The sequence below is a fragment of the Melanotaenia boesemani genome, chromosome 9, assembly GCF_017639745.1.
Source record: "Melanotaenia boesemani isolate fMelBoe1 chromosome 9, fMelBoe1.pri, whole genome shotgun sequence".
Classification (NCBI taxonomy): Eukaryota; Metazoa; Chordata; class Actinopteri; order Atheriniformes; family Melanotaeniidae; genus Melanotaenia; species Melanotaenia boesemani.
In genome coordinates, this window is record NC_055690.1 from 28,781,643 (window position 1) to 28,808,028 (window position 26,386).

Here is a 26,386-nt window from a genome sequence, read left to right on the forward strand (position 1 = left end):
CACAAGTTATAATGACTCTTTTGAGGCTTTGACGCTCTTTTTTGCCACTGCAGCTCAGATAGCCTATATAAATTATATATCCTTTACAAATATCAGCTTCATTTTTCAACAATACATTTCTCCACCAGAAGATTTTATAAATCAAATTTATGACGCTCTTTCTCTCCCTCCGTTTTCCCCCTTATTTCAAGGTTCAGTGGCCTCACACTTCAGGCAAAGGGGAGGTTTTTCTCTCACTGCTCATTGGTCGCGACTTTCCCATCTCACCGACATTTCCATTCATACACCCGGCTCTCCTTTTCTCCCCTTTCGAAATAACTCACTGTCATCGTCATTGGAAAAACGCCTTTGCCCGGACGGGACTAATTATTTGAAATTGGAGGAGGAGTGATTTGCCAAATAAATCCAAAAAACAGAGCAAACGACCGCAACTATAACGACAGGTGAGTGGGAAGATGGCAAATTGACGCAAGTTTGTCAAAGTGCTGCAAACTGCGCAGCGTATTTGTGCATGCATGAGGGAAATAAATCATTTCTAAACGTGTCATTACTTATGTTGATGTTGTGATAAGTATTGTATTTCGACTGATTAGAAACAGAGAGAAAGAGAAAGAGTAGACATTTTGGACTGAGTCCGATCAAATGAAAACGCATTCTCGCTACAAATCTTAACGTTAATTTCGCTGCCTTATTGCATCAAACTTGGTGAGGTTGAACTTATTTTAGGACTGAATTATTTCTTGTTTTGCAATCGAATGATAGAATATAAGCTTTTGTTGTTTGCAGTTACTATTTTAAGAGACTTGAGGAGGGGGAAAACGGGTTGCGTATTAGCTGAAAATACGTTGGCTCTCCTTTATGATGGATAACAGCAAGGTAAGATGCTTAAAATGTAACACTAGAGGGGTCCCAGCCTACGGGGCTGTCTCTGAGGAAGGTTCACGCCGTTATTCACTAGTCCTCCTATGCATAATTGGCTGCAGATGCGGTATCCCAGGCTCTTTTTCTACCAGGTAAAAATTGGATGCATTTGGGGGCGACTTTATGAGGCAAGCACTGTTTTTGCATGAAGGAACCGAAAAAAAAAAGAAAAAAAAGTGGTCCCCTACAAGTTTAACCCGTGTGTCGCGTCCATATAACCTTCTTTTCATGGTATAGGGGATTCGTGTATTTGCCAAAATAAAAAGAGCTGATGAAACATGCTACTTTAAATGCCATGTGCCGCTTTTATTATTTCTATTTTAATTATTTTTTGTCTTTCATTTCCATGTTGAACTCTGTGAAAACTAATGATGTGCACTTTGTTTAGGAAGAAAAGAAAAGAAAAATAGAAATGAAGAAATGAAAAAAAGTATCACATTTAACACACACAGCCCTGTGGGACACACAGCTCAAAGCATGTGTGTCCCACAGGGATTGTCAAAACCTTTATAGTTCTCCAAAAATGTCAATACAGACGTCCTTACATGCTTATTTGCTTCATCGTGTAGTCTATAGAAACAGCCATTTGTGATGACTCTGTCTTAATTGCAGAGGGGTGGAAGAACTAAAAACACCGTCCTCCAAGTGCCCTTTCACCCTAGACTTTGTAAGCTGCACTTATTAAAGCGAAAAGTGTTTCAATATGTGGTAGGCTTTAGGGGGAAAACGTGTGGGGGGTTGGGGATGGGGCCCTCTTCTTCTGCTTCTTCTTCCCCAGGTCCTATCGGGCATCTTGGAGTAATTCATCCATGTTAGCGGCAGGTCATTGATGTAATTTCCATCCATCGATGCTGTTAAACGTTGGGACAGCGGTCATTAAAACTTACCCATATCTAATACCACAGACCACTGCAGAAGAGAGAGAGAGAGAGAGAGAGAGATGCTTTATGAATGAATAAGCTTGGGTTTGACGTGCGGCTTTGGGGAGGTGGGGTGTGTCGTGGATGTTGGTGGTGGGGGGACATTAAGTAAATTTAACTTTCTCTTTATTTTGCTGGAAGTGGTAACCCATGTGCGCCCTGTGCGAGTTCACAGCATACTTTGTGTGTGAACTTTTGCAGTCATGTCAACCGCGAATGATGTTTGACTTAAAACAACAACAACAACAACAACAACAATAATAATAATAACAATAATAATAATAATAATAATAATGTTTACTCAAATATTTCCTCTACTTTTTTTTCAGGGCCCATTGGATACTGAGCACCCTTGGAACTGTCTGTCAAGTAGACATGTTTCAAACTGTCCCTGACACGTCGTCTTACGTCAAGGTAAGACACCACCGTCTCTTGGATCAGGTAATGTTGGAGGAAATAAGTGGGAACCTTTTCTTTGTTTATTAACACGCAGGCGACCTTCTTCTTTTAGCCTGATACTAATACAACACTCAAAACACCATTATAGAATTCTGCACAGCTTTTTTTTTAATTTACGATTAAAATGTGTAATTATTTGAATAAAAATTCCAGCACCTACTGCAGAGTTATTGACTTTGACTTGAAAATGTTTGCATGTTTACACCCTGTAGTTGATGTTGAAATGTGGCTCTGTTGTGGTCTATATGATGTGCCAAGATCGATTTGCAGGTTTTATGTTTAAGAAAAAGAAGAAGACGAAGAAAACGTGCTTTTATGGCTCATAATCATGTCTGACGTCATGAATATTGCTCTCTCTCTCTCTCTCTCTCTCTCTCTCTCTCTCTCTCTCTCTCTCTCTCTCTGTTACGGTTCTGAGATTGTAAATAAAGCAAACAGCTCACATCTGGTTTTCACATAAAAACCTGCATCGCGTCACATATGGCGAAGCGAGGGATACCTGCAACAGCTTCATGTCTGAGGCACAGAAACCACCAAATGTTTCTTTATGATATTATACAGATGGACATATGAAATTCTAAATATACAGTATCAACAAGTGTCAGCGTATAAACTGGTGGATGCGTGACGTTGGGTCACATCGAGTTTAATAATCTGACTACTCGGAATGTGCCTCGTCAAAATGAGCCATTGTACAGATTCAAGCTGTGGTAATATCTTCATAATCAAGGTATTTTTCTAAGGGAGACTTGTTAATGTTTTGAAGACTTATTCCCCCTTTAAATAAGGGCTCCTTTCATCCAGCCACAGCGTTTGTGCCACCGCTGAGAGACGTTGCGTTTTAGGGCTCCGAACAATTCCTGATTTGTTGTAAGGGAGTTGAATAGCAGGGAATGTTTAAGGAGAAAATATGAGCTTAAATGACTCTTTTCTGCCTGCTAAGAAATAGACAGGAGGCCAGTTAGGGAGAAAATAGGAGAGTACTTGGAGTTGACAATCGATTTTAAAGTACGCGTTTTATTTTTTTTTTAATTATTGTATATATTTTCTTTATTTGTCGTGGCAATGCAACCTAGATTTTTTTGTCTTTGTTTTGATTTAAGCAGGTCTTTATCTGTCTTTCTGTGCGTCTCTGCTGCTTAGATTTTGGGTTTGCGTGTGTTTTTGGCCTGCACTGACTGGCTCACTCATATTCAGGGAGATGTTGGTCAGCATGTGGCACGCCTCAATACAAAATTTAAAAGAAATATTCCTCGTTCAAGCGAGTCCACGGCCCAGCATTTGGTTTTGTTTGGTTAAGGCCAGGCGAGACTGGAACTCTCCAATAAAAATAAATCTCAAATTAATTATGGCCTAGAGCGAGGGGCCAGACAGTTCGTGCTTATATGTGCTGCAGACTCCACTTTTTGCCCTCAGTATTTTGAGTCGGGCTGTCTTTTTGCCTGAGAGGAGGAATGATCTGAATACAAGTCTACAGTTTAATAAACAGCAACGTTAGGAGGCTCATATGGTCTGGGGCATTTTCTTTTCCTCTTTTTTTTATTATTTTATTTTTTTTTTTATTTTTATTTTTCCGTTGGAAAAAAAACTCTGTAACAGGTTTCTCACAACACTCAGTATAGTAAAAAAAAAGTTATTTCCCACTTCAAGAAGTGACTAAACAAGGGTTTCCAAGAGGTAACAGTTTAAAACAACGTAAAACATTAAACATTTAAAGATTAAAATGCAAAAATATCCCTTAACAGTTCTGAACTTGGTTGCCACAGTCCTTGAGTTGTTTTAAAAAGTGTGTGACAGAAAAAAAAAAGCTTTGCCAAGTCAGCAGCACCCCTTACAAAAATGCAGACTCATCCAAAGGTTTTACTCCTCTTTTTTGTAACAAATGAAGAAAAGAAAAAAATCCTCAATATTCCATTAAGTCCCACTTTTCTATTCATTAAATATGAACAGACTTTCACATAAGCCAAAGAAGAAAAGATGGACCCAAACAATTAAAAGCTGAACATAAGCTCACCAAAGTGTCCGCCCACCTCTGGCTGGTTGCCCCAGCGGAGAGACAGAGGAGCTACTGGCTCGTGGTGTAAGAAGAAATGTCTGGCTGTCTAGTTCCAGCGTCAAGCCAGATGTTCTGTGGTTCACTGTGTAAACCAACTTGCATCTGTTTACTGGCCTTCCAAAATGTTTGTTACCAGTGTATTCATTATGCTGCTGGTAGATTCTGCCCCCACACTCTTCCCGATAATTTGTGTGACTGCCGTGGCAGGTATTTTAGTGCTAGGGGGACATTGTGTTTTTGTTTATTGAGATAGTAGTAGCCTACGTTAAGTACTATGATATAGCTTAGTATATTACACTCATTTAAACTTGTTCTACTAAGAAGATTGTAAAACAGTTAATTAAAGTAATCATGAATCCCTAGTACATCATAGCATCAAAATTATTATTTTTGCTTTTTTTGTTACTGACATTACCCTTCCAATAGTACACAACACCTTGAAGACTTACCTGTTTATGTTTCTTAATAATATAATACATAAACTCCAGACACTGGAATGTGTAGAAAAACAAAAAAGAAAGAAGCCAAGTCAGTCACCGAAGAGTTAAACAAGGTGTCTCCCTTAATTACGGGAGGCTGAACTGGCCTCAGGCAGGAGAAGCCTTGACCCTTAGCAGGATCCAGATGTGGTGGTCCCAAGGGTGGGGGCCCACTGCTCCGCCAGACCCCCAAGTGGAGAGCAGACAGGCCGGCCCTGCTGTCATTTGTTGCGGCGGCGGCGCAGACTCTGTTTGGCCACTGAGAGGCCAACCCCCAACCCCCCCAAGGCAGAACCCCAATACTGCAAAAGAAACACTCATTGTGCTTTTCACCAGCTAAATATTGTGTTCATTTTTGTCAAGGGGACAGTCTGCGCTTCTCTTGGCACTGGGGGAATGATCAGTATTTTCCTAAATCTTCATAACAACTGAGACAGTAATGAAGCTGACGCTTTCATCTCCTGATCTGGGCACTGATTTAGTTAGTTCTGTTGGCTAAGTGGTTCATTTGTCTTGAAGGATACTGAATGTGGCAACAGATGCGTGTTAAAGAAATAAATTGATTAAAAACAGAATAAAAGCATTTCTTGATTTCTTGCAGTGTTTTTGGTCTGGACATGTTCAGTTCTGACCCCATGTCCTGCATCTGCGCTAAAATTGCTCTTGAATTGATGAGGGCAATTTCATAGAGGACACAAGAAAGGAGGAGGGAGAGTGTCATTGTGGGGGTGGGGATTAAAATATTTCTTTTAGAGGTTCAACTGAGTAAAGATGCAATAATAATAATAATAATAACAATAATAATAATTTGGTACGTTTATATCGATCCACACTGCGTTTTTAATGTCTGCTGAGCAGCAGACGCACACATGTAGCGCAGACCCCCAGATTAGTGCGGTTAGAAGCTGAATGTTTTATTAAGGGTGTAAAACGTCACAGACCCTTCATATAGAGTTGTAAAAAAAAAAAAAAAAAAAAAAAAAAAAGAACAGGATGGAGAAAAAGACGATGCTAGGTTACCTCCTGACATTGGTGTTTCTCTCCTTTTTTTATTTAAAGCGTGGCTTGAGAGACACATCTGTCCGCGTGCGAGGATGACATGTATCACTTTCGTTCTGAAATACAGAATAAATCTGAATATTGTGGTTTATAAAGGGATGAAGGCATGGCCAGATGCAAGCCTGAAGTTTAACCTAGGCGAGAATCAAAAGCTCTCTTTAAAACATGAAATCACATAAGTTAGTGTCTCGCCACCTCATTTCAGAAAACCTCAGTTAAAAGTGTGCAGGCATAATTCAGAAGTTGGACAAATAGTAAACCCTTCTATGACGCTACTGCGAAAGGATACACACACAAACACACAATATTCCGCAGCAGGCACACAGTAATAGCCGTGCACAACGCAGCCAGTCATCCTGTAAATATTTCCGAGCAGAAAAACATAACAGCGGAGTGCACTCAATTGTTTTCCCTGCTTATCTCCCCGGGACAGTATCCTGCCTTTTTTTTTTTTTTTTTTTTTTTTTTTTTTGAAGGCAGGGCTTTGGTGACACACAGCTTCCTTCTCAACCTTCTCAACAGTGGTGACTTCACTTCCCAAATTTAGAGGAAAGAAAAAACTCAATCCGGTAAAAGTGTCTCTTTCTCTCCGCAACAAACCGAGGGACTGGAATTAATTCAGGAGCGTGTCATGTTTGGAATATTGTTGGGGTCCGCGGAAAATTGCGCAAAATGGATGGAACTATTAAGGTAAGGGTGGAGAACGGGGTGTATGAGATTTGTGGGAGACCGTTTTTTCGGAGTTGCACCTCCTTTTTTTTTTAAAGCAATGGGTTGAAATGTTTCTCTGTGTCGGTCTATGAGTTGGGACCTCCAGTCTGACGGCGATGAAAAGCTTTTTTGTCTCGATCTGAAAGCGGTAACCACATTTCTTCTTTTTTCTCCTTTCTTTGAAAGCATCTACTTTCCTTTTTTTCAATAAACCGCCTACTTGTGAGGATACGCTGGGGATAAATCAGAATCACGCTGTGGATTTTGGGGACCAAGCGCACCGTTACGCACGTTTGGAAAGGCACAAAGGAGTTATTGACTGTTTCAGACAAAACGCTGTTGACTCTACTGTCTTATAGGTATAAGTAACCCATTAGTTTAACGGTTTGGGTTCAGTGTAGGCAACGGGGATTGAGCAATAGCCATGACTGGATGTACCGCTGGAAACGATGTGACGAGCTGCGCAACAGCGGCGTGGCTCATCGCCCGGCTAAATCCGAGGATCACGTCGTGGGGGTCAATATACTATGAAGGCTCGCTAAAGAAATGTTAATTCTTTGTGTGCTTGGTTGACTGTTATATATCAGCGTCCGTCCGCTGGCGAACTTAGGAGTTTTGTCAAACTGTAAGGAAAGCTGTCATTTGGTAACTATGCGGCAACGGCGCAGTTTGCAACACGTTAGACCGCAAAGCTTCACAATGATACCTCGGCGTGCTCCTTATATAGTTACACAACTGTTTTGAAATGGTATGCTGGTAGTGGCAGAGCGCTGGTCCGGATTAACGTTGGCTACTGGTTCCCGACACTCGAATTCCAGATGCATTATGGCTTCAGCCACCAGATGTTGAGCTGTAAGTCCCCGTTAGTTTCCCCTCCTCTAAGTTAGTCTGTGTTAAACAAGTGTAAGTTCAGGACTTTGCAGCGTCTGTATTTACTCTTATTGGTGCCGACTTGTTTTTCCTTTATAGAATTTTAAAAGCAGCTCGTTTGTGGCAGCAGGGTGTGGTGTGAGTTTTTTAGGAAGAGTGTGAACGTTGGCCAGGCAGAAATGCCAGACTACCAAACAGCCCCGACCATCTAATCCTGTCATTCACCGCTCACAAGACTGCTTTATGCCATGATGCAGGAGGATGTGACTTTCTCAACTTGGGTTTCTTTAACAAAGCGAGAAGTTGTGACAGTTAATGTAATCATAATTGAATCCGTGGGTATAAATGAGTGGCTGCTAGCTGCATTCATTATCACTAAAAGAGAGGAAGGACTCTCTAGCCATGAGACCTTCCTGCTCTACACAATCTTTTCCTGACAGGTTTCCTCTTCCTCCTTAAACAAAAGACAGGAATGCCCCCCCCCACTCCTTCTCTCCCTCACCCCTTACCACCCCCCTCTTACCCCACGGGTGGCTCCTGCCTCCTGCTAGATTGGTGTGTGAACGGCAAACAGATACACGTGTAGTCTGGATGTGGAGCTGCTGCATGGACCCAGTCTGCGCCAGACGCGACGTGACGCACTTGAGGAGATTGACTTGGCTGATGTAAACAGAACAGAGGTGGCTCCCAGCAGGTGTCACACTCACACAATACGTATAATGGTGCTTTCTACCTCACAACAGAACTGATTTATCTGCTGTTTTCCCCTTTAATCAGGACAACAGAAAGACTAACTGCAAAAAGAAGAGAAGATGGATTTCTTTTTTTTTTTTTTTTTTTTGGAGGGGAAATTGAAGACTAAAATAAAAGTTTTTTAGTTCTCCTTTGATTATGAAAAGACAATATCCTATAAGGATTAAAATATATCTGGAGTTATCTTCTGCAAGAATGAGGCAGACTGAATAGTTAACTGTAACTGCCTGTAGGTCTGCGTGTGTGTTCCTGGAAGATACTGGAAAGAAAATACAGCAAACTGGCACTTTTTCTGTCAGCCTCTATCCACTGTGAAGTAGCATGCTCCTGCTTTAAAAAAAGAAATACTGCACAATCTTGATCGGCACACACCACTTGCCAATCATGGTTCCAATTGGAGAGGCTGATATGTCAGTGTAAATATAACGTGTAACAGTCAGAATAGTTCACAAAGCCCTTATCACTCCATAATGAGACATTCCCTCACTCTTTCACACGTTATCATCCACAGTCTAGCTGCTGTGCTCTGCTCTGATAGCATGTCTTGCTGCCAGTTGTTCAGACTATGATGGATCCTCAGATGAAATTACTGGAAAAAACTAATTCTGGCTGATGGTTCTGATGGTTTAGCTCTCTGGACAAATTCTGCTTCTTTTGTCCCGAAGAGCAGTACAAAATTTTATCTATTGTTTTCTATCATTGTGTCCAATAAAACAAAACTTTTGTCATTGCTGGTGAAGCAGGTGAACAGCCAATGTAGTATTTTGTTTGGTGGGGATTTATATGAGATATTGTTGTAAATATCTAGAAGTCCCAGTCCTTTAGAAAATGACATTTATCATTCAAACAGGGAAAAGTGAAAACTTTCCATTCTCATGACACGTCTTATGAAGGAAAAGTTCTAAAGTTTTGTGAGATCACAAGGATTTCATTTTCATAAAAGCAACATTTCAGGGAATGCGACGGCTGCATGTTGGAAATATTGATCAGTGAATATCAAGTAGCATTTTCCCCCTGAAGCAGATATGTGGCATGCTGGAATGAAACAAGTCAGTCCTCTGGGATTAGACACGTCTCAGTCTAAGCTGTGCCATCAGATCCTATCAGATCCAGATGTACATCAGAACTGAGTCTAATCCTCAGTGGCTTGCACTATGATTTCCCCTCATATTTTGGCTTCTTGTTATTTTTATTTACTCATTTTTTTGCAACTGTTTTTTGTATTTGTTTGTCTTTAACAATGACAAATGCAGCAGTTAAGGCAAAGGCTGACTCACCGTATCATTGTTAAGCAGCACAGACAACGTCGGCCAGCTTAAGCTGCACGGCTAGCACAGATCTGAGCTGGTGACTGTCTCTGCATGTTCAGTTTTAACCCATCAAGTGCGTAATCCATGTTTTACTTTGAAGACATTACACAAGGAGAATGTCGAAACCACACAATATTTTGGCCCACTCTGTGAGTTTCTGCGTTTGTTTTCTTTAATAAACTTACATTGCTCCAGCTGAGCCAAAGCAGAGGGGTCAGTGTAGCTGTGACCCCCTGCTTCTGTTGAGTCTTCAGCCATGGAGGGAAGCCCAACAATCAGACGAGGTGGACCCACTCCAGGGATTTTCGGGTCCAGTAAAAACACAATAATGGGCTTCTGAAAATAGGAGGAAAGGATTATACCTTGGGAATCATGGAAATATCAGAATATTATTAATTGTCACGTGTGAGACTTATTTTATTTTACTTTAGTTGAAAGCAGCTAGAAACTTATTGATATTAAATTGTATTGTGAGTAAACCAGGGTGTCTGTAGCATCTTATCCTTGAACTTCGTCATACCCCACTGTGGGCATGTTTGAAGTCATTTTAACATCAACAGGAAGCTACAGTTGCTACATGGGCTGTATACATAAACTACTGAGGATGCCAGACTGTGATATGACCCATAACTGCACATAATTACTGTAAACAAAAATACACAAGAGACTGAAAATTCAACATCATGAGTTTCTGGGTAGTGTCAAATCAGAGGCTTGAGTTTTATTTGCTTGTGTTTGCGAGAGTTAGATTATGAGATTGATATTGTGTGATATCTATGAGTTTAATCTGGCTGCTCATATCTTTAAAGATGAGGAATTAAAGAGCTGTAAAAGCACTGATCTGCTTTTCAGGGTCAGGATAGATGTTTCCGATGACTTACTGCTTACTGCCTTGTAATCTAACCCTCAGTAAAAGGCACATAGGCTTATTTCTTAAAGTTTAAAATGATTATTTAAAATATGAATTATGATGTTGTCGTTATTTTTTTTTATTTTATTTATTTTTTTGCTCAGATTTATAAAGTGAATTGAGAAACCATACCAAGTATTTGTTCCCTCCATCTCCAGGAGGCGCTATCAGTGGTGAGTGAAGACCAGTCCTTATTTGAGCCTCCATACGCTACTGCTGCCCCTCTCCCCAAAACAGACATGACTGCATCTGGCACACAGGACTACGGCCAGACCCACAAAATCAACCCCTTACCCCCACAGCAAGAGTGGATCAACCAGCCTGTGCGGGTCAATGTCAAGAGAGAATACGAGCACATGAACGGATCCAGGTACGACGCAGTAACCACTCCCCTTGTCTTACATGCTTATTTTTTATTTATTTTTTACTATCTGCCTTAATCACATTAGGCAGTCACTAGTGTTGTCATCTACCATTCAACAGGTCGTTTCTTTGCTTCTAATCTTCGATATACTTGGCAAGTAAAGTACAGGGCCTAAATATTCAATGCCAAAGTCAATGGCTAGACGGAAAGCTAAACAACAGCCAATTTATCTGCTGATGATATTTTTACAGCAACAATATGTGTGTTTGTGTGTGTGTTTGTGCAGCAGGGAGTCTCCCGTAGACTGCAGTGTGGGTAAATGTAATAAACTGGTGGGGGGTACTGACACATCTCAGATGACCTATGGAAACTACATGGATGAGAAGAGCGCTCCTCCACCCAACATGACTACCAATGAGCGGAGAGTCATTGTACCTGCAGGTAGGAGTGGCATTATAAGCATCAGTTTGAAGATTCTGTCATTTTTCACATTTAATACAGTCTCACACCAGAATGTAAAATAGCTATATTGGATGAAATGTAGATGTTTTACCAGTAAGGCTTAAAAATGATAAGGTGCCTGAACTTTCTGGGCCAGAAATTCATCAGTTTGGAAACTCTAATGCTTCACAGCAGAAAACGTTCACTCATGCTCAAAAAAAAAAAAAAAAAAAAGGATTGAATTTAGGGTCCAAAAGTGTTGGATACCTACATTTTTCTTTTTCTAATTGTAACTTTCTTAATAATTGTAACTTCTTATGTGAAGTGGTCACTAATGTGACATTGCATGGCTTTAACATAAAAATTAAAAAGGCAGTAGAGGGGAATGGGACCACCTGGACTGTGAAGTTTGGGCATCGTGATAAACCAGTAATGAAAATAGTCGTGTGCTTAAAATAATAAAACAGCAATATTGTGCTAATAATACAATACAATAATGTTTTGAAATCATATCAACTGCTAAAAGCAGATTGTTCCTATTGTGCCTATTGTCTTCTATTGGACTGCGATTTTATTTTTTCCAAAAAGAGAGAAAAAAATTCTTCGAAAACAAAACTAGTCTGAGTATATATATAAGTAGTATATTTTTTAAAGTTTTTTACAGATGGGCCAATCATTGGCAACACTTTTGACTACAATAATCATGTTGTGAATATTAAACACTATTACAGCTATACTATCAAGCAAGATTATCAAGTCAACTTGTTTGTTGGGATAAATCAAACACATGATTTGGTTTAAATATAAATTAATACAAGCTTGCAGGATTGTATCACAACAGTGATAATGAAAAATGTTATATTTTCTACACTTGGACAAACATATTGTATGTTTTTTTTCAAGACTGGGTTGTTACATTAGAACAGCAATCACTGTCATATATTCATAAAGACGTGTTTCTGTTCATTACATTTACTGATATTTTATTACAGACCAAATCACCCCCTTCTTTGGTCTTATTTTAACAATGCTGCAAAGGTTTTTTTGAGTCCATTTGTTGCTTCGCAGGTCCATGGGCTAAAGCCTTGTTCCATTGTGTTTTATGTCACCCTCGAGAGCATGGCTGAATGCATGCAGGTAGAGATGTCTGTTTGTCTGCCAGACCTATTTAATTAATTGCTTTGCTTCACGAATTCATGTTTTTTTGCGTGTGAAATAACACTGTTCAGGGAGTAACGAGTGCTGTTTTAGGGTTAAAGCCTGAAAAGTCATCTTAACGTGACTTAATAAGTCGATTACGTCGTTACTCATAAGCCAGCAAGCTAAAGAGAAAGGCTGTATTTTTCCAATAATGAGCACATATAATTCATTTAATTAGAACTGAATGGAGCCTTGGTGAAGTTTCCATTTAAAGACTTGTCAAATGTTACTCTTAAACTGATGCAATGGCCACTCATCTATTAGCCATATAGCAGCTCTATAGACCCCTCTCCTTAATGACAAGTGGTAAGCTCGGTGGTTTGGTTTCCAAGTTTGCAGAGCAGTGCAGTATATCAGACTTCTGCAGAGAAACCTTTAGCAAAACTGTGTGTGCTTGTCTCAGCTGCCTTTACTGCCATATTGGGCAAAGTAGTACAGCAAAACTTCAGCAATCGCATGAAGGAAATTGGAAGTGTGTATTATTCTGTGATTAACGATGTGTCTCAAAGTCTTTAAGAGACATTCCCTCATGTTAAACTCTACCCATATGTTTTTTTTTCCAAATAGAAGTTACTATTTTGACTCTCTTAACCTGAAGCTGACACTAAATTTAGCTTGCTCTCTGTTCATTTCTCCCCCTTCTTTCTCCTCTGTCAGACATGAGACTTCCCCAGCTGTCTTCCCTGAGAGTCCATAACCAAGCATTTTGCAGCCAATAAACTTCCTCTCTCTTCTTCTGTCTTCCTGCAGACCCATCACTGTGGTCCCAGGACCATGTGCGCCAATGGCTAGAATGGGCCATCAAGGAGTACGGCCTGTTAGAGATTGACACGGCAATGTTTCAAAACACAGATGGCAAGGATCTCTGCAAGATGAGCAAAGACGACTTCCTCCGGCTCACCACCATGTACAACGCAGAAGTTCTTCTCTCTCATCTCAATTACCTCAGGGAAAGTAAGTCCACTTTGTGCGAATTAAGTGTAAAAATGAATAAAAGGGGGCGAATCAAGTAGAGCACTTGTGATCAGTGAACTGTGTTGAATATATTTGACTTGGTTGAATGATAAATAGATAAGAAGGCAGAACATTTTAGAAAACAGATTTTTATTTATAAAGCAGCAAAAGAAAAAGTTTGTTGCTGAACTTTACAGGATGAAAAACCATATTTCCTTCCAAAAATTGTGTTGCTTTTCCATGCAGATAAGAGTAACCTATAATTAGATTAGTATTTGTTTTGAGAGTAATTGCATTTAAAGTGTGACAGTAGTGTCCATTAACAGGGCAGTGGTAGATTACCAATAATTGTTTAGTTTTACCATTTTTGTAACCCTAAAAACATTCTAAAGGTTAAACCCAACCAGGACGTTTCAGCTGTTTCTGTAAAATTTTACCACGTTATTGACAGAACTTAACTTTGCTGTTAAAAAGAAAAGGAAAATAAGTCCATGTTAATATGTCAAACTTGCATTAACCTCCTGAAGAGGATTTGTGGCTTTTTTTTAAAGGAAACACTTCAGAATGGTAATTGCTTCAATGAGGAAATGCTCATATGAGTCATATTTCCCTCTAGCTGACTTTAGGGGAAGTAGTTTGAAAGATGTCGTGTTGAAGGGTATGAACAAACAACTTAATTGGTCATTTATTTGGAGGGTTTGTTGGTACATCAGGCTGTTCATGAACTGCTGTGTGCCTTCTTGGCATCTGCCATGAAGTCAAAATCGACTTGAGGCACCTGCCTCTTTCCATATACATCTTTTCTTGTCTTTTCGATAAGAAGTGAGAGTGAAAAAGACTGTTTGCCAGACCTGAGAAAACAACATCTCACTTCTTTTGTCAACATACTATATTAATTTCATCAGCAATAACAATAACATTTAATTTACTGGAACTCATTTCTGCATAATCGGTACCCCGTCTTTAGCAGACATGGAAACCAACAGGATTTTTTTTCCCTCTCGAGATAATCATCGCCTACATCCCCCAATACACTTTGCAATGCCTTATTCCACATGGTCCACAGTAAGATGAAGCCCAGGTGCATTGCCTCAGGAAGCGAGCAAGGCCTGTATGTTCAGCACAGAAAAGAAAGTTGATCTGCAATTTGCAATGGAGGCAACTAAATGTGAGCCTCTTACCTTTGAAGAGTACCTCGCTGTAATCCTGCTTCATATGTTTCTGTTGGGAAACGAAAGCCAGTTTTCTGAGGCTGTATGCAAATGACATTTTGATATAAGATGTAACATCTGGTGCAGCTGTGGCTTGAATACGGAATGATGGCCAGTTCAAAAACTAGGTATCCTGTGCATCTGAAGTGAGTAAATCCTGACTGATGTTATTGTTGCGCATTCAGAGAACAGTTTGTCCCTTCTTTCAATGCTTTGGATTTTGTGTCTCTGAGCAGTGTGAGTGTCTTCGGTTGCAGAGTATCATGACAGCACTTTGGGTGGAGTGACTGCTAGCTCAACTAAATTTAACATTTCTCTCAAAAATTGCAACGGGCCTTGATGTGATGTAATGGGAACTGTGTTTTGTGGGTGTCAACAGTTTTCTCTGTGCACTACGTCTGGGTAGAAAGAGATGCTTGCCATGAGTATAACAGCTTCATTGTGCAACGCTGCAGCGGGTGGATCTGTCTGACCGCCACTGGGCACACTCTGTGGAGCAGTTTTCATTATGGCCACTGGCTGCGGGACTGAGCCCCAGCTTAGGCTTGCTGCATCACGACTCTGCCCATCGCTGCCCTTTTTTTGATTTAGACTTTGTGTGTTTTGGAGACAGAAAAGATGTCTTGGGAATCCTCCCCACTTGCAAGTTAAAATTGCTTTGGATCCGTTTCCACCAATCAAAAAGATGAAGGCTGAGTGACCTGTTTTGCAGCAGCTTGCCGAGATGCGAGCGCTGCATAATATTAACACAAGGAGCCTAAGGGTAAGAGGACCCATGTTAGAACATCCGAGGAAGGCCCGAAAAGGAGGACAAGAAAGGAGAGGAGGCTGGTTGAAGTTCTATGCAGACCCTGCAGGGCTGATGATTTGGAAACTAAAGCCGTTTTCTCTTCTCCCCCCAGAGCACAAACAAACACAATCATAGACGAGGAGTAGTCCTGTCCAGAAAATAGACCTCTGGCTTCACTCATGAGAGCCAGAGCTCAGGCGAGCTTCCAGAATACAAAAAACAAGAGAGAAAAAGGAAAGGCTGTGCCAAACCCTGGAAGTATTAGTGATTGTAGGTCATGTGATGTTGTCCTCTAACCCCATTCACTACTTTTATATATTACCCTCAGTCCTCTTCCAAAAATTGGATGGTCCAATCATCATTATTTAATACACATCTGTGTGCACCATGTGTGCGTTTGGGTCTGTTTACTGAACCTCTGATTAACATTCCTCGGCATCATTAAACCTCACATGTACATTTGGCAAAGAGCAGGGACACACATCCCACCCTTCAGCTATACCATAACAAAACACTCCTGCCACGTCATGCGCAGAAATGTTCAGACGACCACACTGGTGCAACAGCGGGCACAAGCCGAACATCTGTTTGGCTACCCAGCTGCTTACAGTAACAAGGGTAGTTGCCTGCATTATTTTGACCTCATTGTTGGTCAGTTATCCAGATTTTTGTAAGTGGTAGCTGCCCACACCCCAATGTGCTTTCAATTTGGGGTGCAATTTGAGAATTTGTTCAAATTAGTCTGTCAGGGAGGGACCGCGGACTGTTTGCTTTATCGCACCCATGTAGGTCGGTTTGATACCACATGTGCTGGAAGCAGAGCAGAGCAACAACCTCAGATGCAAGAGACTGTCTACTGACACAGAGATGCAAGTAAGCAGAGAAAGAGAAGGGGAGAAGACAGATGGGACTTTAACAAGACAGAAAACTGAGAGCTGATCTCCAGTATATCTAAAGAAATACTATAGTGGAGAATGAATGAAAGAATACATCAGTTACAGATAGATTACACAGTAGTTATTTGAGGACAAGAGGAAGAGGTTGTGAGCATGAGAAACAGGTTTAGGGTGAAACAGAAAAAATATATGTATTTTGTGTGTGTGTGTGTGGAAATGGTTTGAGATGGTTGTGATTGAGTGCAGTTGGAGAGTAGCAATAGTTCTGTTTCCCAGCTGTTGCCATTGCTTGTGTGTTTGAATGGATTTACAGTGAGGGAGTCAAGACTGAGAGGGAGAGAGAGAGTGATAAGTCTGGGCTTCTGCACTGCTGCTGCTTGCTTCAGAGTGGGGGGACATTCTCAAGCCCTCAATAGTTTATACAGACCATAAACATCTGGGCTCGCAGGCTGAGTAGGGAAAAAGGAGGTCTAGAGAGCTAGGCCATTCTCTCTCTCTCTCTCTCTCTCTCTCTCGTCTCTCCCCTCACAACATTTTTATTGAGCTCCCCTTGCATTAGTTCTTTCTATTGGCAGATTATCACTGGTGCAAAGGGGCTCAACAGCCTGGCCCTGCGCCCTTTACTGTTAGCTGTTTGCTGTTAGCCACCATTTAAAGCAGTCTGTGGCTGCTCACTATCACTACTGGGGTTCAGACACTTAGCACTGCTGGAATTACTGTTACATTAAGAAGACATGGCTCCTAATCAGATATTTTTCAGGGGATCACAGAGAAGTCTCCATCTTTAGTTAAAGTTTATTTCTTCAAAAATGTGGAGACTCTCTTATTCAAGTACAGAACATCACAAAATGAGACATCAAAACACACTTTTGAAATTAGCAAACACCTGTCTGGCTCTCACCCGAGCCTTTGAACAGACTAAATACATAAGCCAAAGCCAATGTAAAGAGGGCTTTGGATGTAAATATTAATAGGCCAATGATCCTGTAAAATTTGAAGCCAACAATTTGCTGCAGTTTGCTAAACATGGAATAAATTAAATAAAACTCCCTTAACTACTTCATAGAGAGCAATAAAAACACAAACCAAGGTTTTTGACACAAACACGTATTTTATTGCTGCAGAAACAAACTAATAACACACTCACCTCTCACTGCTTGTATAATATGCAATGAGGGATATTTTATCTGGTCTTTGAGGGCTGTGCTGGCTCTAAACAGGTTGCACTTGCTACATGTTGTGTTGATCCAACCCTTCGTCTGCAGTTGCTGGAGGCATCGTTAACAAAAGCTGCAGCATCACTAAAGAAAGGTTTCTAAAGTTTGAAGAACTTTGATGCATCACTGCCATTTTATCTCTAAACTTTTCAGTACCATCTTAACAACATTTTGCATACTCCTAATGGCCACCTCATCTCTCTTCATAAAGCTCTGCAGTGAGGTGATGTAGGAAAGGTCACTGCAACCAAAGGTTATAAGGTTTAAATTGATCATTTGTCCATCTTTGTCCTGATGGAACTGGTCTTTTCCTCTCATTTGTATGCAACAGCAGTCACTAAATAATTTGCTAAACATGGAAATTAAATTAATAAACCTTTACATTTATCAGTTTCCAACCCATTTGAGCAGTCTAAATGATTTTGAGATTCCACCACAATCATCGAAAGAACAATTAAGGGGCTATATTTCAGATAAATTATATTTCATCCCATATTTGGAGTTGCAGAGACTTGTAAATCATAAAAGCTGTTCTGAACTATTGTTAAAGTTAAAAAATGCTCTGATCAAAGTACTTTCCGAGTGATTTAAAGTCTCTGAAACTCAGTCTCTGAGGATCTTTCAAATGTTGGATGTGGCAGTGCTGCAAATTTCAGTAACTTTCCTAACGGACAATATGAAAGTCACACCGACTTCATCCAACGATTACCCAGATGTGTGAAGGTGAGAAAGGAAGCAGGACAGCTATTGCGGGCCCTTTTTACAACTGTAGTGCATTCCAAGAGAGTCTGTTGAAAAGTGTGCACCATAATGCAATAAACACTTTTTGCCTTCCAATATGTGACTACACATCATACAGAATACTGTATTTCCAAGAGCACCCCAGTCTTTGAGGTCAAGGTTAATGAGGTTCGTGTTTGCTGCTGGAAAGAGATGGAATGTACTCTCTGTGTCAGGTTCACTCACTTTGTCCATCCATCCACCACAGCCTTCATAACGAAAGGTTTTGTTGTACTACATTAACATCAGTCCACATCTGTCAGTTTAGGCCTTAAAACAAACAATCAGTTCTGTCATTTGTCTGCATGATAACTTGAACTTGGAAGGAAGTGGTGTGGTGGGGTGTGAGACACGTGTGGAGTCCATTTGAATTTCACATTTATGCCCAGTCACAGACCAGCATTTAATAATTTCCCCCCATTTTATAACCACACCTTAACACCAAGTGTACTATTGGGCAGTAATGTGCAGAATGAATAATACCTGTATGAAAAAAGGGATTCAGGAACTAATTTAATTGAGTATCCCACTATTAATTTTGTTTTTCATCAGATGACAGATCAATCTTGTGCCAAATACTACAAACCTGGGGCCCTAAGTGTACCATTTAGCCATCTTGTGTTGTTGGAGGCAGAAGAGATGCGCCATAAAGAGATCTGACTGACAGTTTAATCTGATGCCTGACCATTGTGTGACATCATCTGTCGCTCAAAGCAACCACATTCTTAATAATAAAGAACCTAACGCCTTAACAGAATTTGAGTTGGATGAAAGTGCAGATCCTTTACGGTTGTTATGAGCATGGAAATGAACAGGCTGTAAACATTTTTATGCCGGCTGTGAAGTTGGGCAGCCTTTCAGAGCCATTCTTGAGTGGACATTTGAGAAACCACAGATTTTGGCACTTCATTGTTGGCATCATTTGGAAGTGGCCGCATTTGCATACTCGCTTGACACCAGGTCTGGGGATCTGGGCAGAATTTAGATCTCTGCAGTGATGAAAAGGTTTTTAAATGCTTTCCACAGTTTGCACCCGCAGCTCAAACAGCAATGTAGAGTAGTTAAGCTGAGTTTGTAATACTGTTGCAGAGATGCCAGATGCAGTTTGTGAAACTACCAGATTTTACAACAGGCTCTTCTTAAAGTAAAGTAATGTCGTTCCCTTTTGATGTGTGATATATTGTTTGAATAATGTCTTTTTGGGAACAAAATCATCTGCATACACAACTCAAATTGAGTTTTGGAGGGTAATAGCAAATAATATTTTTTGGACTTTGAAAATGTTTTCTTCATTTTGTAAGACAAGGAATAAAATAACAGTTATGTCCCATAGTTCAAAAGATGACCCCTGTTTAGGTGGCAAGTCATTTAAAACTGGGTGAACCTCCTGTTGTTGACGAAGCTCAGACCACATGTTTGAAGCAATGGTATCATATAGCTTCACAGAATAAACGAAGGCTTGCTGGGGGATCAACAAAATAATGAACAAGCCCATAAAAATATCTATCAATATTATGAGCATGTCGAACTGGAGAACAGAGCTTTTTGAAGCAACCATCAGTCATAGGAAGAAGAGAAAAGAAAACTGTTTGTGGATGTTATGTAATCCAACAGACTCTGAGCAGATGTGACAGGGGAGTCAAAGGAAGAGTGAGGGTCTTAAAGGCTGAACACTGGCCAGTCCCCCCACTGTGCTGTCAGATTACCAGGATATGTTTGTTTTCTGAGAGAGGAAGAGGCCGTCCAAATAAATATGCAGCACGGCCAAGACTTGCCTCCACTGAGCAGTCAGCTGTGGTCTTTCCCTATGTCTCATTCACTCTCACTCTCTGTCGTGCAGCCGTCCTGAATTTCTCTGTGGGATGGTTTGAGGTTTTCTCTGCAATGCTGCCTGTTTGCCTGTCTGGGTCAGCCCACATATGTGGCGCACAGTAGGAAAAGGGTTAACAGCCCCTTCCTCCTCCCTTCACTCCCTGTCTGTTCATCATTCTCTTACACTTTCTCCCTCATTCCAATGACAGTGCTTCAGTGGCTCATTTGCCCCTGCGCTTACACTCCATGTGTGGAATTATTTTTGTATGGGGAGCTGCATTTGATTGCTGTGCAGGGACCTCTTTCCATTATACAATGGCTCCCCTGTTCTAAGGCCTCCAGCTTTTTAAACTAGACCCAGAGCCTTGGGGGTGCCATGGAGTAGGCAGAACTGGGAGGAGTGGGGTGTTGGGAGGTTAGAACACACTCCTGGAGCACCCCACTCTTCCACCTCCCCAGCAACCCCCTAAAAAAATACCCCCTAGTCCGCCACAATGGGCCCCACCACCAGCGCCATAGCATGTTAGATAAAAAAAAAAAAAAAAACCCTGCATCAAATCTCAAAAATACATCACATACTGCAGTTCCCCCCCTTCCTCTTTGTATTTAATAGTTTCTTTCAAATTGCTCCATTCAGAAAAGGTATCCTCCCTACTCAGCTGTCTGAGTGCTAAATCTTTGCTACGCTCTCCATGAAGTAACTGCTCTTGTGTTTTCTCTGTGCATTTTTGGGTCTGTTTTTCCACTCGCTGATTTATGCCTGGGGGCAGCTAAAATTAAGAGAGCATTTTGGTGCCGCCCAGGGTGCCTGTGTAAGTGGAGGAATGCAGTGCAGAGTTCTGCTCCATAAGGTGAAATGAATAGGCAGCCATATGAGGACTCTTGCCTCCCAAGAGTGGCACTTGGAGGGAAAATGCTAAGAGATTACATGGTTTCCCTTAATGTTTAGAGGACCAACTGTGCTTTGTAGTTGCTTGATTTGGAGTTAGATTGACTTTTCAGTGATACTTTTCTATTATTTTTAAACACAAAACAGCAACACCAGCCAAGAAATAATAAAAAAAAAATTGCATAGTGTAGTTTGATGGCAGTAGGAATTGTGCTTTCTGCTGCCCCCTGCTGGGAAACTATTGGTTTACTCTAAATCCCAATTTTCTTTAAGCAAATAAATTCATTCTAAATTCTGCAAATTTATTCTAAAATATTAGAGTTAAACTGATAATGATGAGACTTTTCTTATTCAGGTTTTCCTACAGTTGTTTCATTCATTGATCTTATTTATTTAGGGGCATGTGGATCTCACAGGGCACTCTTTCATCTCATTGCAGGTAGCTCATCATTATCCTACAATACACCATCTCACACGGACCCACCTCCCCGGCTGGCTGCCAAAGAGGGTAGGAACACTTAAATCTGTTTGCGAATACATTTGGGTCAATTTGAATGTTGTATTGGTGGAAATATTTTCAGGAAGCAAAACTTTGACTTTTTAAAGGTAAATGAAGATGAAAAACGAAAAAAAAGAAATTATATCTCTTTGATAAAAATTGCTGCATGGCACGGCAGTTCTGATCACAATACCTTCAAGCTTCAGACATGCAAATTAAAAACAAACACACAAAGCAGTGCACACACTTTTGAATACAGACCACTCACATAATCAAAGCAGATGCAATTACTGATTGCAAGTGACAAAGCTCTGGGCAGGTGCAGCTTTTGTGTAGTTAAAATGATACGAGCCAAAAACCGCTGCGGCAGATTGTGCTATTCATGACCGCTACCTGAACGCTGTGACAACACAGACAAGCTCACAGCCAGACAAAACCAGAGTGCTGATGAGTTTATTTTTTCCATCGTGGATGGGGCATGAACAGACTCAAATATGGTGATTATGGGAAAGAAGAGATGTCAATGAGGCTGTTTGTAGGCGGGACATGCATCACAGACAGGTGCTGAAGCAACAATGTGTAAACATGGAAAACAAGGCCGGTTCGTCAACTCAGGGCGGAGCAAAGAGGAAGAGAGTGCACGAGCACCGGTTTCACAAAGTGACCGAATAGCAGGATGAAGAAATGAAAGCTAAACTTTAAGATAGACGCTGGAGAAACTGTTTTTTTATTTACATGTTTTTACATTTAAAATTCCATTTATTGGTCTATCACAATCTGCAGAAACAAAATACTCGTCTTATTGCACCTTTTTTTTTATTGAACAAAATGTGTATTATTAGAGTAGTATTAAATTATTTTGTTTTCTAATTATGGGATCAAATTATATGAATCTTCCCAGAAAGGTACCTTTTTCTGGTTTTCCCAACTTATAGGCAAATCTCTGAATAAAAACCTGCAAGAATGATTTTTTGATTGTTTTAATATCAAACTATTAAAAAGACTAAAACTTTCTGGGTCCAGTTTATGTATTAAATCAGAATTAATACTAAGAAATGGGTAGCAATGTACAAATAATGCCATCAAACCGAACGTGTTGCATCTAAGCTGAGTTTTCAAGAACAATGCTTACAGCAGCTTGGGGTGACTGTCCCTTTCCTCTTGATACCTTTTAACTCTATAAACATTATTTTGTGCTGACACAACTTGAATAAGCAAAGGCTGCATATCTGTTAAAAAGAAAGAAAAAGCAAAAGGAAAAGCATCCTTTACATTGACTATATGGTGTCACCACCAGAGACGAGAGAAAGGACTGCAATAACAGTGATAGCCTTGCTCACAGGATGAGGGGCCCTATCAAGGCAGCGGCAGAGGAAATACTAGGACTGATAAGTGTCAGAGAATGCCCTCTGCCTCTTTCTCTATCTACCCCAGTAGTGAGAGTTACCAGGCCAGGGACTTGTTCTCGCCCAGCTTCAAACTAATAGACCAATGGGCAGACCAGATAAGATTCTGCTCCGTCACCCCCGACCCCGGTCTTCCTGGTTCTCAGCACCAGGTATTTGGACTGGCAGGAATTAGAGAGTCACTCCCTTCAAGAGCATTTCCCTTTCACAAGAGGCGATTTTTGTAACACCGACTCTGCCTCTGTACTGCCTCTTACCCCCAACATATAAACATTTAAACATTTAGATCGATGCTCATCCAATTTAAGGCTAAATTACCCTGAAATTACCCAACTTAAACATTGCAACATGTTACTTTTGTGCAAAATTCAGCAGAAAAATACAAGACAAAGAATATAATGTCAGAGAGAGAGAGAGAGCGAGAGAAAGAGGGGAGAAATTGTGACTCAACAATAAGAGGTGTCTTGCTTCAGGAGAAGCCTTCACCAGAGTTTGTACAGATCAGCGCTGCCAGATGTTCAAGTTCATATTGCCTTTTGAGAACAGTCAAATACCATTCAGGCTCTTTGGGGTAGAGTAAGCACAAGCATACAGCAGGAGACAACCCTTAATCTGCTCCAGACTCTGTGGTGTAAAATGCAATGTTATGAATAAAAGAGAGCATATAAAACACGGAATGCAGCAGCTATGAAAGGATGTGTGTGCAGATATGTGTGTGGCTCTGTGTGTGTATATCTAAGGTCTCTGTCAACTATTTTACCATGGATAGGAGTAAATGTGTGCATGTGTGCTTTGTCGACGTCTTGGTGCAGCATGTGTTACACAGTATGCATCTACATATTTACATTTAGTTTGAGTGCATATTGTGTTATTTGTGAGTTAAAGGTGGGCGGCTGTGTGTTTTTGGGGAGTATATCTCCTGTAAAGAATGTGGATGTTGCAGTTTAACAGGATTTGCCACTTTTTTAGCCTCCGTTGTGCACCTATTTGTAGGTTCTGTTCTTGATTCTGTGGTTCAAAATTCACATGAAGGACACCAAGAAAGGCTGAATTTTCATTAAATGAGGAAAGACGATGAATCACCTTCTTAGATTTATTTGTTTAGTGGAGAAGTTAAAGGCAAAGCAGCTTGACAAACTACCATGTACAAATATTGTTCTGTATTATAGACTTGAGTGTAGGTGAGCTCTAGATAAACTTTGGAAAAACAATTGAAGTTGTTAAACATGTTTTTCAGACGATTCTCTGTTCTGTTGGCCTAACTGTCTCCTTGCTCTGACTCTCGCACTTCGCTGTCGTTTTCCTTCTCTTAAGGCTCCATAGTCTCACGGATGGCTTTTTAAATCACCTGTAATGCAGGTATTACAAAAGTTTACCCTGTCTGGGTCTCTCGTCTTGGCCCAGATTCTGGGTTAAAAAAAACAGTCCATGGCTTGAACTCTCTTTCTCTGTCTCACCCTTCTCTTCTTTCCCTCCATCTCCCTGTGTCTTTCTTCCACCTCTCCTCCTCTCCGTCTCGCACTCGGGTCTTGTTTTGACTAACCGGTCCTGCAGTTGAAGTCTCCCAGGAGCGTGCACCACACCCCAGACCAGAGTGGAAACTGGCTCAAGTCGCAGTCAGAGCGAGGCCTGGAAAAACGGAGGTGGAAGGAGGAGGGGGGTTTCAGGGTGGGGATGAGGCGGCTCTCTGTGCGCATATTTGTGTACGTGTTTGCACGGCTGGTTTTTGCTGTGTGTGCCCCCCACCCCAACTGCTTTGGCTTTGTCCATCATGCAACTTCTGCTCCTTCCTTTTTCCTGCACTTTTACTTCCACTTTCTTGAATTATACTCAGGAAATGAGTGTGATTATAAAGGGAATCAATGGGCAAAACTCTTGAATCATCCCATCCTGTTGAGATTCTTGCCGTTATATGGTAATTCTTGTGTTCTGAAGGTCATTTCAAATGACCACGGTCATTTTCAGGCATCTCCTCCTACCCATTCCAGACAGTAGCCAGGTTTGCTGCTGCTGTTTTCTTTCCAAATTCCAAAGTTGTGTTTTGTCTGACTCAGTGTTTTCTTTTGTCATTACTTTTCTCCTTTTGCTTTTCTCTTCCATTTCTTACATGCCTTCCTGTGTACTTATTCTGTCTGTATCTTCAGCTGTTTGCAAGTCCTTTGCCACCTCTCTCAATGCTCCGTCTTCTGCCTCTTTCCCCAACATCTCGTAGCCCCTCTCTGCACGTACAAAGGTAGCCCCAAGTGTCTTTTTTTTTTTTTTTGAAAGGGGGGGCGGGGGTACTGGCAGTGAGCAGAGGGGAAAAAAGGGCCAGTAAAACAAAGAGAGGTTGTCTGCAGGCAAAGCAGGCAGGAAACACAAGTCTCCCAGGACTCTCCCCCAGTCGCTGCTCCTTGGCTATCCTGCCGGCCCACACCAGATTGAACCTGACAGCCCCTCTGAGCCACGGCAGCCCGCCTGTTATTTGTCCCTCTTCTCCTTCTTTTTATGTTTCTTTCTATTTACGCTTTGATTTTTTAAATTATTTGATCATATTCTAACTTTTGTTTTCATAGAACTTCACATTCTTCATTTTACTTTACGCATGAACTGTACAGATTTCCACTTTTTCCTCATTTACTGAATTTCTCTATAAAGTCACAGACAACATGCCTGGCATCATCAGATATTGTATGAATGAGTCCTGTAAAGCATTTGAGGGGGTTTAAAGTAAAAAAAAAAGTAGAAATTGGCAAAGACTGAGAGTTCCCTGAGCAGCAAGAAGCTTTCTCAGTGGAGGATATTCTTCTTGTAAGGAAAAGAAAGATTAGACAAGAAAAGGTTCTTTAAAAGTTAAAGGTTACTTAATTTTCAGCTTATTTTGAGGAGCAAAGGACATCAGTGCGCTGTGATCCACACGAGGGCAGCATTACACAGTCTTTGGAAATATCTGGACATGGAGTTGATAAATTTGATGTCACTGGTGTGGCCATAATAGGTCACATTGGTGAAGATGGCCACCAAAGACTAAATATGGTACTGAAGTGAAGATGATTACTGTCTCATTAAGGAACATTAAAAAAACAGGAGTTGCAGTAAATAATAATGTAAACATGATTTCCAAATGACTTTATTTTCAAATGAATGAACATAAACTAGCATTTTAAATATTCTGTCCTAACTAAATTGGATAAGATTAATTTTACAAATATATTCATATGCTACAAATAAGTACACAAACATAGCAAATCAGTCTAATTAGCTCTGAAGATAAATAATACATATTTAGTTTGTTTTCTAAGTCACGATTTCATCTATTTGAGAATATGGATCTAAATGTGTTTACTAACCAAACCCTGCTTTGTATTCACACAGTTTTTTCAATACCTAAATAACCCTCTGGTCATATTCACAAAACATCCTATGGATAAAAGGAGCTCCTAATGGGCTGACTTTGTTAAATGAAATGTAGAAGATTCTTACCTTATGGATTTCCAGTC

The 26,386-nt window shown here is 40.6% G+C and overlaps 1 protein-coding gene across 5 annotated transcripts in view; it reads left to right on the forward strand.

Moving 5' to 3' along the window:
• The first annotated feature begins 294 nt into the window (after positions 1-294).
• The window catches only part of fli1 (Fli-1 proto-oncogene, ETS transcription factor), a 32,370-nt gene continuing 6,278 nt past the window's right edge, over positions 295-26,386 (forward strand). The window contains exons 1-6 of one of the 5 annotated variants that reach the window (XM_041995266.1): positions 295-443; positions 2,171-2,255; positions 10,607-10,818; positions 11,099-11,253; positions 13,204-13,407; positions 21,442-21,510. In XM_041995266.1, the coding sequence (XP_041851200.1) occupies positions 2,217-2,255; positions 10,607-10,818; positions 11,099-11,253; positions 13,204-13,407; positions 21,442-21,510 (679 nt within the window). In that variant the 5' untranslated portion in view covers positions 295-443; positions 2,171-2,216. Of the gene's footprint in view, positions 444-2,170; positions 2,256-6,435; positions 6,585-10,606; positions 10,819-11,098; positions 11,254-13,203; positions 13,408-21,441; positions 21,511-26,386 lie in introns of those variants that run through there. The other 4 variants (XM_041995268.1, XM_041995271.1, XM_041995269.1 and 1 more) reach the window with 4 other exon arrangements.